Below are 14,029 nucleotides of genomic sequence, written 5' to 3'. Positions count from 1 at the left end.
AGATGCTGTCAGGCTTCAAATGTATGTATTTGTCCTCTCCACAGTCCAATCCATTGTAAGCCATTGATCTACTGCTTAAGTTCACATCTTCAGTTCGAAAATGGAGACAAGCATCGAAATTGATAAATTTTGCAAGCACAAAATGGTTAGTAAAAGAACGTCAAGGAATACTAAATTATGTAATAGCTTAAAATATTAATTTCCATACACAGCGCTTACCACTTGTAAATGGTGATGATCATCACAATACTGTTGATGTTCTGGTTTCTTTTATCAGAAACACGATTCAGTGAAACACAGCTGAATTAAATTCCCCTAGTCATGCATATAATAAATATGTGAGTCACATACAAAACTCATTTCTGCATGCATATACAGACTAAGAAACACATCATTTTACGCAGCCCACATTTGAAACTATATATTATCCTTCTCTAAGCTCTGATTGTTGTACATATATTTCCTCATTTACATACAATTTACTCACTTTCACAAAGCTCTGAGGCTAAATAAAAAAATACTCAGCATCCTCTACAAACATCCAGTACAAACATTTGCTTTTTCTCACCTATTTGTCTCCATCTAGTGGTGGATTTCCAACAGATAAAATTGTAAGTAGATTATTAATTAATTAGTTGTGTGAGAGCTGGAATCTAGGAGTTAGCGCTACCCATAGGCGAGTGCAAGCAGTTAGGATTTCTTAATTTGAGGTGTCAGTATTTGATGGAAATCCTTTGTTGAGATTGGTGGCGTGACTGGACTAGAGTGGTCCATTGCTAAAGAGGTAGGGCAAAGATAACAGTGTTAGGTCTGAGTCAATATGGTGCTTAGTATTGAGCGCTGTGTTTAATCTTTAGGACAGTTTTGGTAAAGTTTGGTAAAGCAGGAGGAATACCCCCTGTGAGCTTTGTGATTGTGTTTATAAATATATTCCAGTTTTCTGATTTTCACACCAGACTGCTGCTTCAGACTGCCTGGCTGTTTTTAGTATTTATACTGGTTAGTATCGCTCAATAGATGGGAACCAACTGTCAGTCTGTAGTGTGACCTAACCTTGTTTTTTGTTTCCCCACAGGAGATGAAATGCTGCGGTAAGTTATTGTGGTTTCCTAACTGCTCCTTGCATGCATCGCATGTAGGGCAAGTTGACGTGTGGGCATTCAGTGGTTTTTTGATGGTTTTTCTTAAATAGTTCCCACAGTAGGGCATAACGTATGTTATAAAAGTAGTATGTAGCATTATTCTTGACATTATTACCTAGTGTAACTCTCGTTGGAAGTGGAGAAAAGAAAAGAAAAAACAATGTCTTAACAAATCAGTGATCGTCTTTAATGGAAAAGGTAACACTCTTCCTAAATGTGTTAAAAGTGAAGCAAACAATGGAAAGTAGAACAACCTGCCCCCTAAATCTCTGACCACACTTACCACTTTTGTATGATGAAATGTACAAACACACAGAGGTGTGAGAAAACACATTGGTGCATCTCCCAAAGAGGCAGCAGTGGAAAACTATGAGCTCAGAGCAAAAACGGAAGGACATAAATAAATGCAAGCACTCACAATGACCGACCTGCTCTAACATGTGTAGATGAGTCAAAACGTTCTTTACAGTGTTTTTATTCTGAGTCTAAACTCTTGTGCAGTTCTCTGTTACCTATCGTAGCTACTTTTGTGCTGGCGAGATGTTTTTTCCATGCTCGCTCGCTCTCTCCCTCCCCACGCCCCTGCTTGGTTAAATTGTGCATATAATGGCAGAGTGTTACTGACATGTTGTGTGCGGTAAAAATGGTCATCACCACTGTTCAAAGCTCTTAAAAGCAATATATCTCACCTTTATGCTACAATCTTCTTAAGTCCAGCGTTTATCTATGGCAACTTGCTATACTATTGCTCAGGGCAAACCAATCTCTTCTCTCATCACACACAGCCAAAATGTGTTTGTCTCCCTGGATTCATCAAAAAATCCAATTAACCGTTTGCATTTTCATAATGTTTTAATATTCCAATTTGTTCCAATTCATCTTAGGAAATAACTGTTTTACCACAGAAGGCAACCGCTGATTTTCTACAATATATTAGAGGCTTTACTCTTGATTTTTTCAGCTTTGACTAATAAGTAATCATTATATTATAACCAAAAACCTTCTATAAAGCTTCTTTGTTTCATGTACATTACGATAACACATTACATTTCAGCTGCTGTGCAGGTTGAGGAATGACCCTCTATCCCTTTGATAGCACTGTGACACATACATCCAAGTTTAGACATTCACCTGGTGGCAGTTTATTCCTTTAACCATCCATCAAGTTATTTTATTGGATGTTATCAAGATGCTGTCATGCTATGATCACAGTGCTCAGAAACATCTAATTTTAATAATGAAAGCTCTCAGTTATAAGATTTTATCAGCAATTTTTCAAAACAAAAGCTTCCCATTGACAGTAATCAGATGTGAAAAGTGCTTCTGAGTCTGTTTCAGCTGACAGTGAAGGCATTGCAGTATAAAACAGTAAGTAGTTTAACAGAGACCATGTTGGTCATCACGAAAACCATAAGCTAGGAGTAATGCTAAGTGTTTTGCCTCAAGAATCTGATATGCCACCATACATAGAACAACATAAACAATTCAATATTTTTCAAAGTAAAGTGCAGCATACTCCTAAGGATAACACTGCTAAACAGACCTTTCACCTCAAATCTCTAAGCATAAACACAAATTATATGTGACATTGTTTTTTATATATATTTAAAACAACAGACAATGCATTTACATTCCAGTTTTCAAAACACTGAAAAAACAAGCAAAATTATAATAACAAATATAAAAATGTGATCTATAATTAAAAACATGTCTGTTGTTAAACAAATTGTTATGTGGAGTATAGAGAGTAGAAGACTGACTAAAGGAAAATCACTTACTTCTCTTATTGTTTGTTCTGTCACTTCTTGTGTCTCTGGTTACCCTACTGATATCAAGAGGTGAAAACTGCTCAGTCACATGATTTAACCCCCAGTCCCATTTTTCAGGCCCTTTAAAAGTCACAGTTTTGGGGTACAGCTCTGATTACTTGGTATAGTATATGGCCAGCTACGTCTAAATAGGGTATAGGACATAGAAACTTTCTGCAACTGAACACATTCATGATTTGTCCAGTTAGTCTTATTTTCCCTCCAAAATATTAAATATTAAAAACACAGTTTTTGTATAACACATTTAATTCCTTTGTGGGACAACAGCTGGAAGGCCTCTTCTGTCCTGCCAGTTGATCATCAACAAGAAGGGGGCAGCTTTATGATTCTGCCTTCTGAACCCTGTTTAACCCATACCCAACTGTGACTTTTGAGGTGTCCCCTGCTATTAATATTTGGCCCATTCACTTACACTCACAGTGTTTCATTTTGATGCTGGTAAATGGATGTATATAATGGAGGTTGTTCCCCCTGTAGAAAAGTAGTCAGAGTAGGACCTGGATGTTGCATTAAAGGTGCTTTAAAAACTGGAGCTGAAATCCCCTGTGCAGTAGCACCGTGTGACCACTAGTTAGAATTGCCACTTGGGGCGATCGTGGCTCAAGAGTTAGGAGTTCGCCTTGTAATCGGAAGGTTGCTGGTTCGAGCCCCGGCTTGGACAGTCTCGGTCGTTGTGTCCTTGGGCAAGACACTTCACCCGTTGCCTACTGGTGGTGGTCAGAGGGCCTGGTGGCGCCAGTGTCCGGCAGCCTCGCCTCTGTCAGTGCGCCCCAGGGTGGCTGTGGCTACAATGTAGCTTGCCATCACCAGTGTGTGAATGGGTGGATGACTGGATATGTAAAGCGCTTTGGGGCCCTTAGGGACTAGTAAAAGCGCTATATAAATACAGGCCATTTACCATTGTTATATTATCATGCTGAGTAGCATCTGGGGTGGGGTAGTGACCTGACACTTTGGGCTCAGAGCCAAATCCAGTGTGGAAGGCAGGGGAAGCGAAGTTGCTTTAACTTGTGACCACAGTTGTCCCAGGTGGGTGAGGCCCCACAGCCTCACCAGGCTGAATGGCTGCACATCTGGAAGGAACGATGACCAGTGGAAACACCACCTCTGGGTCAAAGGCAAAGCTAATGTCCAGATACACCTGGGAAACAGTCAGAAATTGAGAAACTTGTAAAGAATTATTATTATCTGTTCTAATTAATACATAGTTGAGACACACATTTCCCGTGTAGCATATTTATTCACACATGTTTAGAAACAAAGCAGTTTTATTTCTGAGGGGATGTGATGTCACCAAGAAATTGTTTCATACCTTTATGTAATATTCAACTGAGATGATTTCACAGTTATGGATAGTGGAGATGGCATCATCAGGAATCTTCAACTGGCAGGAGACAGTTTGCTCTGAGTTTGGACTGATAGTTTCCCCGACCTCTTTGAACAGATTCATCACCCACTTCTTAGTAGACTCATTGCAGCGAAATACTGTTTTTTGTTCAAGTTTGAATTTGGGCCTCGTGTTCTTGGAAGAGGAGTTGCAGATTTTGGCAACAACAGATATAGTTTCACCTGTAAAAATCAAATCAGAACATTAAACTGCATTTTTAAATCTATCAACACTCGCTGCGCAGCGTGAAGTTACTGTACCTGGAGTGCAAACATTCCTGTCAGTGGTAGCAGACATTTGGACCCGTCCCTGGGAGAGCCCACCTATGTTTTTACTCACTGTACCAGATTGTGGATGCTATGACAGACCACATAGACAAACATGTTTACAATTTAATGCGTGTGATTTTTAATGTGAGTTTTTTCACAAAGCACTTTCCAAATATCACATTTATAGCACGTATCAGTGCAGTGTTTACCATCACTTCCCAAAACTGTTGAAACGTCTTGGAAATGAAGTTGATCTTCTTTTTAACTTTAGAAGGCCACCACCAGCTCCTGGACATCTTTGCTTCAAACATGTACACAATTTTTCCATATACCCCCTTGAAGGATGAAGGCATGCTCCTGTAAACAAAACCAGTGGGAAATGTATGCATTTGCCAAAGCATCGTATGACAGTATTAATAATTCAAATTCCCACTTACCCCTCTGGGATTTTGAGCCCGAACCTAAACGTGTGGACCCCTTTTGGAAGTACAGTGCCTGCAAGAAACGGTCAGCAAATGTCGGCTTTGTCACAGAGCTACAGTGATATACTTACAATTTACTGCTGATCATTGAAGCCAGGTTATATTCCTTAAATGTAGTGTTTTCTTTATGTCGGCTGCACAATTTAACCCTTGCATTCTTCCAAGTGTGTTAAAGCCTCTCACCTTTACCATTTCTTGCAATTAAGTACTCCTTCACTTTAAAATATCTCCTTTTTGCAGTGTGGGTAATCTGGAAATATCCTGTTCCTTCTGTCCATTCTGCCTTGACGTCTCCTTTGGCTTTTACAGAAAGGCTCTTAACTTTAACCTCTTTTGTCAGCCTGAAACTAACACTGCCCACTATAGTATCTCCTTCAGAATAACTACCGTCTTCGTTGATAGCTTCAAAGGTCACGTTTAAGTCCTTCATCGAGGACATTTCCGAGCTGAGTTGAAGACGATGCGTTTCTTAGCACCGATAGACCGATTTAAGGTGCATGACGGGAGGCTCCGCCTAAAGAGTGACATCGTGACTTATGATTTCAGATAATAACAAAAGTTAAGAGATGAGATGCTCCACGCATTGATTTAAGTATGATATACAGTATAATGAAACATTTGAAAACTTATTGCAATTTACGTAGTTTAGCAAATAGACTAGCCTACTGAATAGTGCTGAACATGAACTCGTTAAATCGAAGTCACGGTCGTACTGAAAGATTCATACATCTTGCTAAGAAGACTGTGTTTGTATATGATCGCTGACAAAAAATAAATAAATAACCATAACACTACTCAACAATCTGTTAATACTCCCTCCTGTAGTTTAGGGTACATGTAAATATGTCTTCAATAAAAATAAATAACGTGCTCGTTACATAAGAGCTTATTTACGTTATTGCTGCTCATTCAAGAATTGTAAGCAAGCATATAAGTGCAATTTCAACACCATAATGCACATCTAAAGTAAAACTTCACTGCAGAGTTTGGTCATCCACATTTGCAAGTCAAAAAATACGTAAATGAGGGAAAAGTAGGTTATACACTTGTGTGATTTGTGTGAGCAGCGTTACCATGTGTGCGTGCGGTTTGGTCGCTGCTCTGAACCCAGATGAACAACTTAAGTGAACACCGCTGCCTTTCCGAAAAACGGCTGTCTGTGCAATGTGAAAAAGAGGGAGAGGTGTATAAAAGTTTTTTTTTTTTTTAACACACCGTTTTTTAATCGGTAGCAGCTAAATAAAGGAAAGGCAACCAAGGAGTACAGAGACCAGAGTAGCGATTAGGAAAATGTATTTGCAATCAGATTAATAACAGAATAAATACATAAACCTCCTCAAAAACATTGACACCTAAATGGAGAGAGAAAGAAGCCATAATCGTCTCTCAGGGGAAGTACTTTATTTTTGAAACCGTCTCAGCAATACAGCATGAGTATTCTCAGCTTGTCCTATCTTCACCTGCCTCTCTGGTCTCCCTTGCCAACTTGTTCCTTGCTCTGCTTAGCCCTCTCTCTATCTGTGCTGCGTGTTCTTCTTCACTGGTGTTTACTGGGGTACTGTGTGTGTATTTATATTGTATTGTTGCCTCCTAATGATTCCTTAATCAGTCACCGACCTTTCACTGTGTCAGTTCTTCGAATAAGTCCAGTGAGTAAAGCTGCTAACAGAAAGGGATGGTAGCCAAAGAGTACAAAAACACAGTGTAGCAGTTAAAAACATTTGATTTATTTATAATTTCAGAAAAAGCCGAAGGCAGTTAAAAACAGCAAAAAATAAAATCAAGCTAGCAGTCCATTGTTGTACATTAAGTGCACAGGTGCAGGGGTCTTAAGACAAATGCTTTGGAACCCATCACAGCAACCAGTCTTTTAACTGTTGTCTCTCACTGGGGAATGCCTTCCCCATGCCCATGCCCATGCCACACCAGTTCCCCCAGCATCCGTCAGTTCTTTCCATTTTGATGCTTCCCCTTTCTCTGCTGCTGGCACATCATCTTTTATACAGAGTAAGCAGGTGTTGATAATTGCTTTGTTTAGGAAACTGTAGTAGGAAGTCACAACTTTTCAAAATAAAAATATGCAAAATATATAAAAAGTTGCAACTATTACTGGACATTTCTATAATTAAACATGTCAGATTACTCTTTTAATTTACCCTGCATACACTCAATAAATGTCATTGTCCTGGGTCATTTTGACCCAGCATTCTTAGTTTTCTTGTGTTTTTGTATTTTGTTCATTATTTATTCCATGGTTCCTCGGTTGTTCAGTTTAGTTTATTAGATTTTCCCCCGTGTCTTTACCCCCTGTGTCCCCGTCCTGTTTCTTTTCCTTGTGTTTTATTCCATGGTTTCCCCAGCTCGTTATGTCTGCGCCCTTTTCCCAGGTGGGTAAGCCCCCACAGCCTCACCAGGCTGAATGGCTGCAAATCTGGAAGGAACGATGACCAGTGAAAGCACCACCTCTGGGTCAACGGCAAAGCTAATGTCCAGATACACCTGGGAAACAGTCAGAGATTGAGAAACTTGTAAAGAATTATTATTATGTGTTCTAATTAATACATAGTTGAGACACACATTTCACATGTAGCATATTTATTCACACATGTTTACAAAAAATGCAGTTTTATTTCTGAGGGGATGTGATGTCACCAAGAAATTGTTTAATACCTTTATGTAATATTCAACTGAGATGATTTCACAGTTATGGATAGTGGAGATGGCATCATCAGGAATCTTCAACTGGCAGGAGACAGTTTGCTCTGAGTTTGGACTGACAGTGGCCCCGACCTCTTTGAACAGAATTATCAGTGAGTTCTTAGTGTGGTACTTGCTGCGGTACACTGTATTTTGTTCAAGCTTGAATTTGGGCCTCGTGTTCTTTGAAGAGGAGTTGCAGATTTTGGCAACAACAGATAAAGTTTCACCTGTCAAAATCAAATCAGAACATTGAACTGCATTTTTAAATCTATCAATATTTGCCGTGCAACTTGAACCTTTATTTTACCTGGAGTGCAAACATTCCTCTCAATGGTAGCAGACATTTGGACCCATCCCCGGGAGAGCCCACCTATGTTTTTACTCACTGTACCAGATTGTGGACTCTATGAAAAACCACATCGACAGAGAAGATTTTTATGATTTATTGCCTGTGATTTTTAATGTGATTTCTTTTATACCAAACACTTTTCATTTAGCACACGTTACATTTCTAACACTTATCAGTGCAGTGTTTACCATCCCTTCCCAAAACTGCTGAAATGTCTTGGAAATGAAGTTGATCTCTCGTTTAACTTTAGAAGGCCACCACCAGCTCTTGGATATCTTTGCTTCAAGCATGTACACAATTTTTCCATTTTCCCCCTTGAAGGATGAAGGCATGCTCCTGTAAAACAAAACCAGTGTGGAAAGTGTACATTTGCCAAAAAAAGAAGATAAAATGTTAATGAATATTAAATTCCCACTTACCCCTCTGGGAGTTTGAGCCTGAATTCAAAAGTGTGGACCCCTTTGGGAAGTGAAGTCCCTGCAAGATAAAGCTAAACACTTTTAAAAATGTCAGCTTCTTAAAAGACATACAACTATATTTACAGTTTACTGCTGATCATTAATATTTACATACATATTCTTTGAATGTAGTGTTTTGTTTATATCTGCAACACTATTCGAGTAACTACAAAATACAAGTTAACCCTTACATACAGTTCATATTTCATGCTTTCACAGTATTTAAGAGTCAAAACTGACCAAGGTCAAGAATGACCTCTTAAGTGTTTCCAACAAACTACACTACAGATAAATTTACAATCTATAAATAGCTTGTCTGACATTAATAAATGGATGATTAATCCTTAGTTAATGTTTCAGAGAGCAGGAAGAGTGTATTTTTTTAATGTTAACACTCATTTTTAGAGGAAAAACATTTGCTGTCACAGAATAGCATGTCATGTGTCATGTAAGACATGAAATTATAACAGTCATAATTAATTAAATATAAGTGAAAATGGGAAGACAGTACTGGAACTTTTGGAATTTATTATAACCATTTACAAACATTGCAACCATTAAAAATTGCCCTCACGTTTTATCATTAATTAAAAAATAATCACAACAAACATGCAGGTACAAAATGTGCTTCTTGGAAACTAGTCCGTGCATTTAAAGCAGTGTTAGGAATAATTGCATATTTGTGGTACTTGCATGTTTCCTCAGCTCCCTAAAATGGCATCCATAATCTTGTGAACCTACAAACTCTCTTTTCATCTGTCTTGAGATCAACAATTAGGACAGGACAATTAAAGTGTGGCCAGAGGGGACAGACGCAGTGCTCCAGGACAGATTTAAAAACACAGACTGGAATATGTTCACCCACACAGACCTGGACCAGTACGCCTCATCTGTACTGGATTACATCTCCGAAACCACAGACAGTGTCACCACCCAGAAACAGATCACCATGTACCCCAACCAGAAGCCTTGGATGAACCGGGATGTTCGTCTCCTCCTGAAGGCCCGCAACACCGCCTTTAGGTCAGGAGATGCACACGCCTACAGTACAGCCAGGGCTAATCTAAAGAAGGGCATCAAAAAAGCCAAACACCATTATAAAAAGAAGGTAGAAGAACACTTCTCCAACTCCAACCCCCGACGCATGTGGCAAGGACTCCAGACCATTACAGACTACAGGACCACCAAACCCTCCCCCGCATCCTCTGATGTCTCCTTCCTCAACGAGCTCAACAACTTTTATGCTCGTTTTGAGCGAGGGAACCCCACAACCACAACCAAAGCAGACATGACGCCAGACCACCAACCTATGACTCTCTCCTCCACCGATGTAGGAGCGGTGCTGAGCAGGATCAATGTCCACAAGGCTGCAGGTCCCGATGGCATCCCCGGGCGTGTTCTCAGAGCGTGTTCTGGGGAGCTTGCAGGAGTGCTCACAGACATATTCAATCTGTCCTTGGCCCACGCTGTGGTACCGGCCTGCTTCAAATCCACCTCCATCGTCCCGATACCCAAAAACTCCAACCCATCTTGCCTCAATGACTACCGCCCAGTAGCACTCACCCCCATCATCACTAAGTGCTTAGAGCAGCTGGTCCTAGCACACTTCAAATCCTGTCTCCCCCCCACCCTGGACCCCCACCAATTCGCATACCGCCAGAACAGGAGCACAGAGGATGCAGTCTCCATCGCACTGCACTCTGTCCTCTCACACCTGGACAACAACAACACCTACGCCAGAATGCTGTTTATAGACTTCAGTTCAGTGTTCAATACAATCCACCCCTCACAACTCATCAGGAAACTGACAGACCTGGGTATCAGTTCCCTCATCTGCAAATGGTTACTGGACTTCCTGACCAACCGCCCCCAACATGTCCGGCTGGATAACCACTGCTCATCTACCATCACAATAAACACCGGTGTACCACAAGGCTGTGTGATGAGCCCTTTCCTCTACTCCCTCTTCACCCACGACTGCAGACCTGCTGATGGTTCCAACACCATCATTAAGTTTGCAGATGACACCACGGTGATTGGTCTCATCAGTGACAACGATGAGGCCGCCTACAGGGAGGAGGTGGATCGTCTGGCTGAGTGGTGCGACACAAACAACCTGCTGCTTAACACCGAGAAGACCAAGGAGCTCATCGTGGACTACAGGAGGAATGCTGACCCACATCCACCCATCCACATTAAGGGGACGGCTGTGGAGCGTGTGAGCAGCTTCAAGTTCCTGGGAGTCCACATCTCCGAGGATCTCACCTGGACGACCAACTGCTCCAAGCTGGTCAAGAAGGCTCACCAGCGCCTCTTCTTCTTGAGGACTCTGAGGAAGAACCACCTGTCCTCAGACATCCTGGTGAACTTCTATCGCTGCACCATCGAGAGCATCCTGACCAACTGTATAACAGTCTGGTACGGGAACTGCTCTGCCTCGGACCGGAAGGCGTTGCAGAGGGTCGTGAAAACTGCCCAGCGCATCGCCGGAGCACCACTTCCTGCCATAAAAGACATCTACAGGAAGCGGTGTCTGAAAAGGGCTGGGAAAATCATCAAAGACCCCAGTCACCCATCACACAGGAGCCTCCGGACTAAGACCACCAGGTACCGGAACAGCTTCTTCCCCACAGCTGTCAGACTCCTGAACTCTGCCTCCTGACATCTGACCCACGTTAAACTCATGGACTGAACATACACACCCCCACAATGGACAACTGTACCCTCAAACACATAATAATAACATGGAGTGAACCACCACTCACAACCACTAGCACTTTATATAGCCTCTGTAGAAACTATCTACACCCTCACTTATCTTAACTGCACTACTGTATAGCTCTGTGTAAATAATCATTCTGTACATTCAATAATCTTTAATCCTACAACTGTTTACAACTTGCATAGTTCCCATTTCTGTATAGCTGTATATCCCAGATTCTGTAAAGTTATTTATTTCATATTCTGTATATTTTTTCATATTTATATCCTGTTCATATCCTGTACATAGCTTGTACTCACTACAGCCTGTACATACTTAGTTATAGAATATTCACAACATACTTCATACCGTGTACATTATAACATACCATAATAGACCCATTTCTGTAATATACTTACATATCTATACTATTGCTAATATATATTGTAATATATCTATATCACTAAAGCACTTCTGGATGGATGCAAACTGCATTTCGTTGCCCTGTACCTGTGCATGTGCAATGACAATAAAGTTGAATTCTATTCTATTCTATTCTAACAAGCTCAGAATCAATTAATTTTATTGTGTTCATTTTTAGATTTTCTTTCAGAGTTGGTACTTGTGCTTGCAAGTGCAAGGCATGAGTACTAACAGATAGGCACATACCTTCATTTATGTAGTGCTTGTCTACTTTTATTGACTGCTAAAAGAGGTTTTGAGTACAAGTCAAATTGTAATCATGCATTCATACTGCACTTTATTCCTTACATTTCATCTTCCTCACATCCATGGCCAATTTAGAATAACCAGCTGTCCTAACACATGTGTCTTTGGGAGCAAGAAAACACAAAACATAACTTTTTTGGTTGTGGGCCAAATTATGGAGTGACTTCTCTTTTTACACCTTTATACTTTTTGCTGTTGTGATTGATGGATTTTATGATATTCAATTGTACTTTTTTACTACACTGTACTATTTTTATTTAAATTCAAAATGGATCAAATCTCAAAAAGGATGCATGGTTTAATCAGTTTTCATTAGTTTTCATTACTTGATATCTCACTTTATTTATTATAATTAACATTATTTTAATATTTAAACATTTTTGTTGTTCTTATTGTTTCAGTACAAATCTTTATTTCCATATACGCTTAACTTCATGGGCAACTGCTTTTATTATAAAATTCTACAAAAAACAACAACCTCGCCAGATTTTAAAGGTGAGAGTAAAACCTCTTACCTTTAAGTGTTACACCAATTAAGTAATCCTTCACTTTGAAATATCTCTTTTTTGAAGTGAAAGTCATTAGATAATCTCCTATGTCTTCTGTCCATTTTGTCTTTGCGTCTCCTTTGGCTTTTACGGTGAGGGTATTAATGCTGACATTTGTTGTCAGTTTGAAATTAACTGTGCCCACTATAGTATCTCCTTCAGAATAACTACCGTCTTCATTAGTCATTTCACAAGTCAAATAAAAGTCCTTTATCGAAGGCATTTCAGAGATGAGTGAAAAGCGATGTGTTTCTCATCACAGATAAACTGATTTATGGGGCATGACAGGAGGCTCCACCTAAAAATTAACATCATGACATCTGATTTGACCACATTTATTACGACATGAATTTAAGCTGCAACCTCATTTTGACCAAAATGTGTCACCTATTAGTTGCAGAAAAATCGGGACTGCTATGTGTTTGGGTGGAGAAGAAAAATATCTGGGTGAGACAAAGATCAGAGGTTTAGAGCACCTGTCACTGGTAACCCACAGGTGGCTTGTTTCAGTCCCTGTTTAGATAAAGATGTCTATCTCCAATACACTGGTTTTGTACAGTATATAATAACTGACAAATGAATAATCATAACATAACTCAATAGCTTCATAATTTCCCTGTCTTCTAGGTTACATGTAAATCTAATGTCTCCAAAGAAAGACAAGAATCCATCAAAGTGCTTATTATATAACAGTTTATTTGCATGTTTTTGGCTGCTTAATACAATGTGCAAAAGGTTATAAATGAAATTTCTGTCAGGGCTCTGTGTGCGGGCAGGCAGAGATGAGGATCCAAATGCAGGACTCGGAAAACGGAATGCAACTCAAAAACCTCAGCTTTATTGCTGGCAAGAAAACAAAACATGAAGTGAGGACTGAACACTGAGACCAAAAAACACACAGGCATAATCTGATGGTACGACATGACACTGGGTTGAGGACAACACAGGGCTAATATACACAGGGTGGTAATCAGGGAATGGGTAACAGAAGGGAGACACAGCTGGGGGAGATCAGGGCTAACGAGATGGGGGAGCTAAGCTGCACACACTAACATAAGACAAAGACTTTCACAATAAGACAGGAAACAAGAAACCACTAAACAAAGATGCAGACACGACACAGAGACAGACTAGACACTGAACAGAAACTGCAATACACATGAGAACCCAAAACCTAAGAACTGATACCTCACCAAGAATAACTGAAACAGATCTATAATGATAATAATAAAGAAAGCACCAGAACATCAGAAAATAATCCATAATGCAAAAATAGACCAAAATATAAGAAACTCAAAATGCTGGGTCAACACTGACCCAGAACCGTGACAATTTCAGCACCATAACGTACACCTAAAACAAAAATTCACTGCAGGGGCTGACCATCCTGATTGGGAATCAGAATCTGCGCAGACTAAGCAGGTTATACATTTGT

At 40.0% G+C, this 14,029-nt stretch overlaps 2 protein-coding genes across 2 annotated transcripts; both read right to left on the bottom strand.

Moving 5' to 3' along the window:
• Positions 1 to 3,893: 3,893 nt before the first annotated feature.
• Positions 3,894 to 5,578, bottom strand: LOC147317253 (arrestin domain-containing protein 3-like). The gene is made up of 6 exons (XM_086312885.1): positions 5,293 to 5,578; positions 5,065 to 5,122; positions 4,837 to 4,984; positions 4,619 to 4,715; positions 4,284 to 4,540; positions 3,894 to 4,112 (listed from the first exon to the last, which is right to left on the bottom strand). Exons 1-6 carry the CDS (start codon positions 5,546 to 5,548, stop codon positions 3,975 to 3,977), a joined length of 954 nt encoding a protein of 317 aa, XP_086169011.1. The 5' UTR covers positions 5,549 to 5,578; the 3' UTR covers positions 3,894 to 3,974.
• Positions 5,579 to 7,452: 1,874 nt separating this feature from the next.
• On the bottom strand, positions 7,453 to 12,817 carry LOC147317252 (arrestin domain-containing protein 3-like). Its single transcript, XM_086312884.1, has 6 exons — positions 12,562 to 12,817; positions 8,578 to 8,635; positions 8,347 to 8,494; positions 8,117 to 8,213; positions 7,780 to 8,036; positions 7,453 to 7,608 (listed from the first exon to the last, which is right to left on the bottom strand). Exons 1-6 carry the CDS (start codon positions 12,815 to 12,817, stop codon positions 7,474 to 7,476), a joined length of 951 nt encoding a protein of 316 aa, XP_086169010.1. The 3' UTR covers positions 7,453 to 7,473.
• Positions 12,818 to 14,029: the final 1,212 nt, after the last annotated feature.

This window comes from Aulonocara sp. 'chitande type north' Nkhata Bay, linkage group LG12, assembly GCF_057382095.1.
Source record: "Aulonocara sp. 'chitande type north' Nkhata Bay isolate Kocher_YH1m ecotype deep benthic linkage group LG12, A_spYH_male_GT1.1, whole genome shotgun sequence".
Lineage (NCBI taxonomy): Eukaryota > Metazoa > Chordata > Actinopteri > Cichliformes > Cichlidae > Aulonocara > Aulonocara sp. 'chitande type north' Nkhata Bay.
This window is presented reverse-complemented; position numbering and strand designations above follow the sequence as displayed.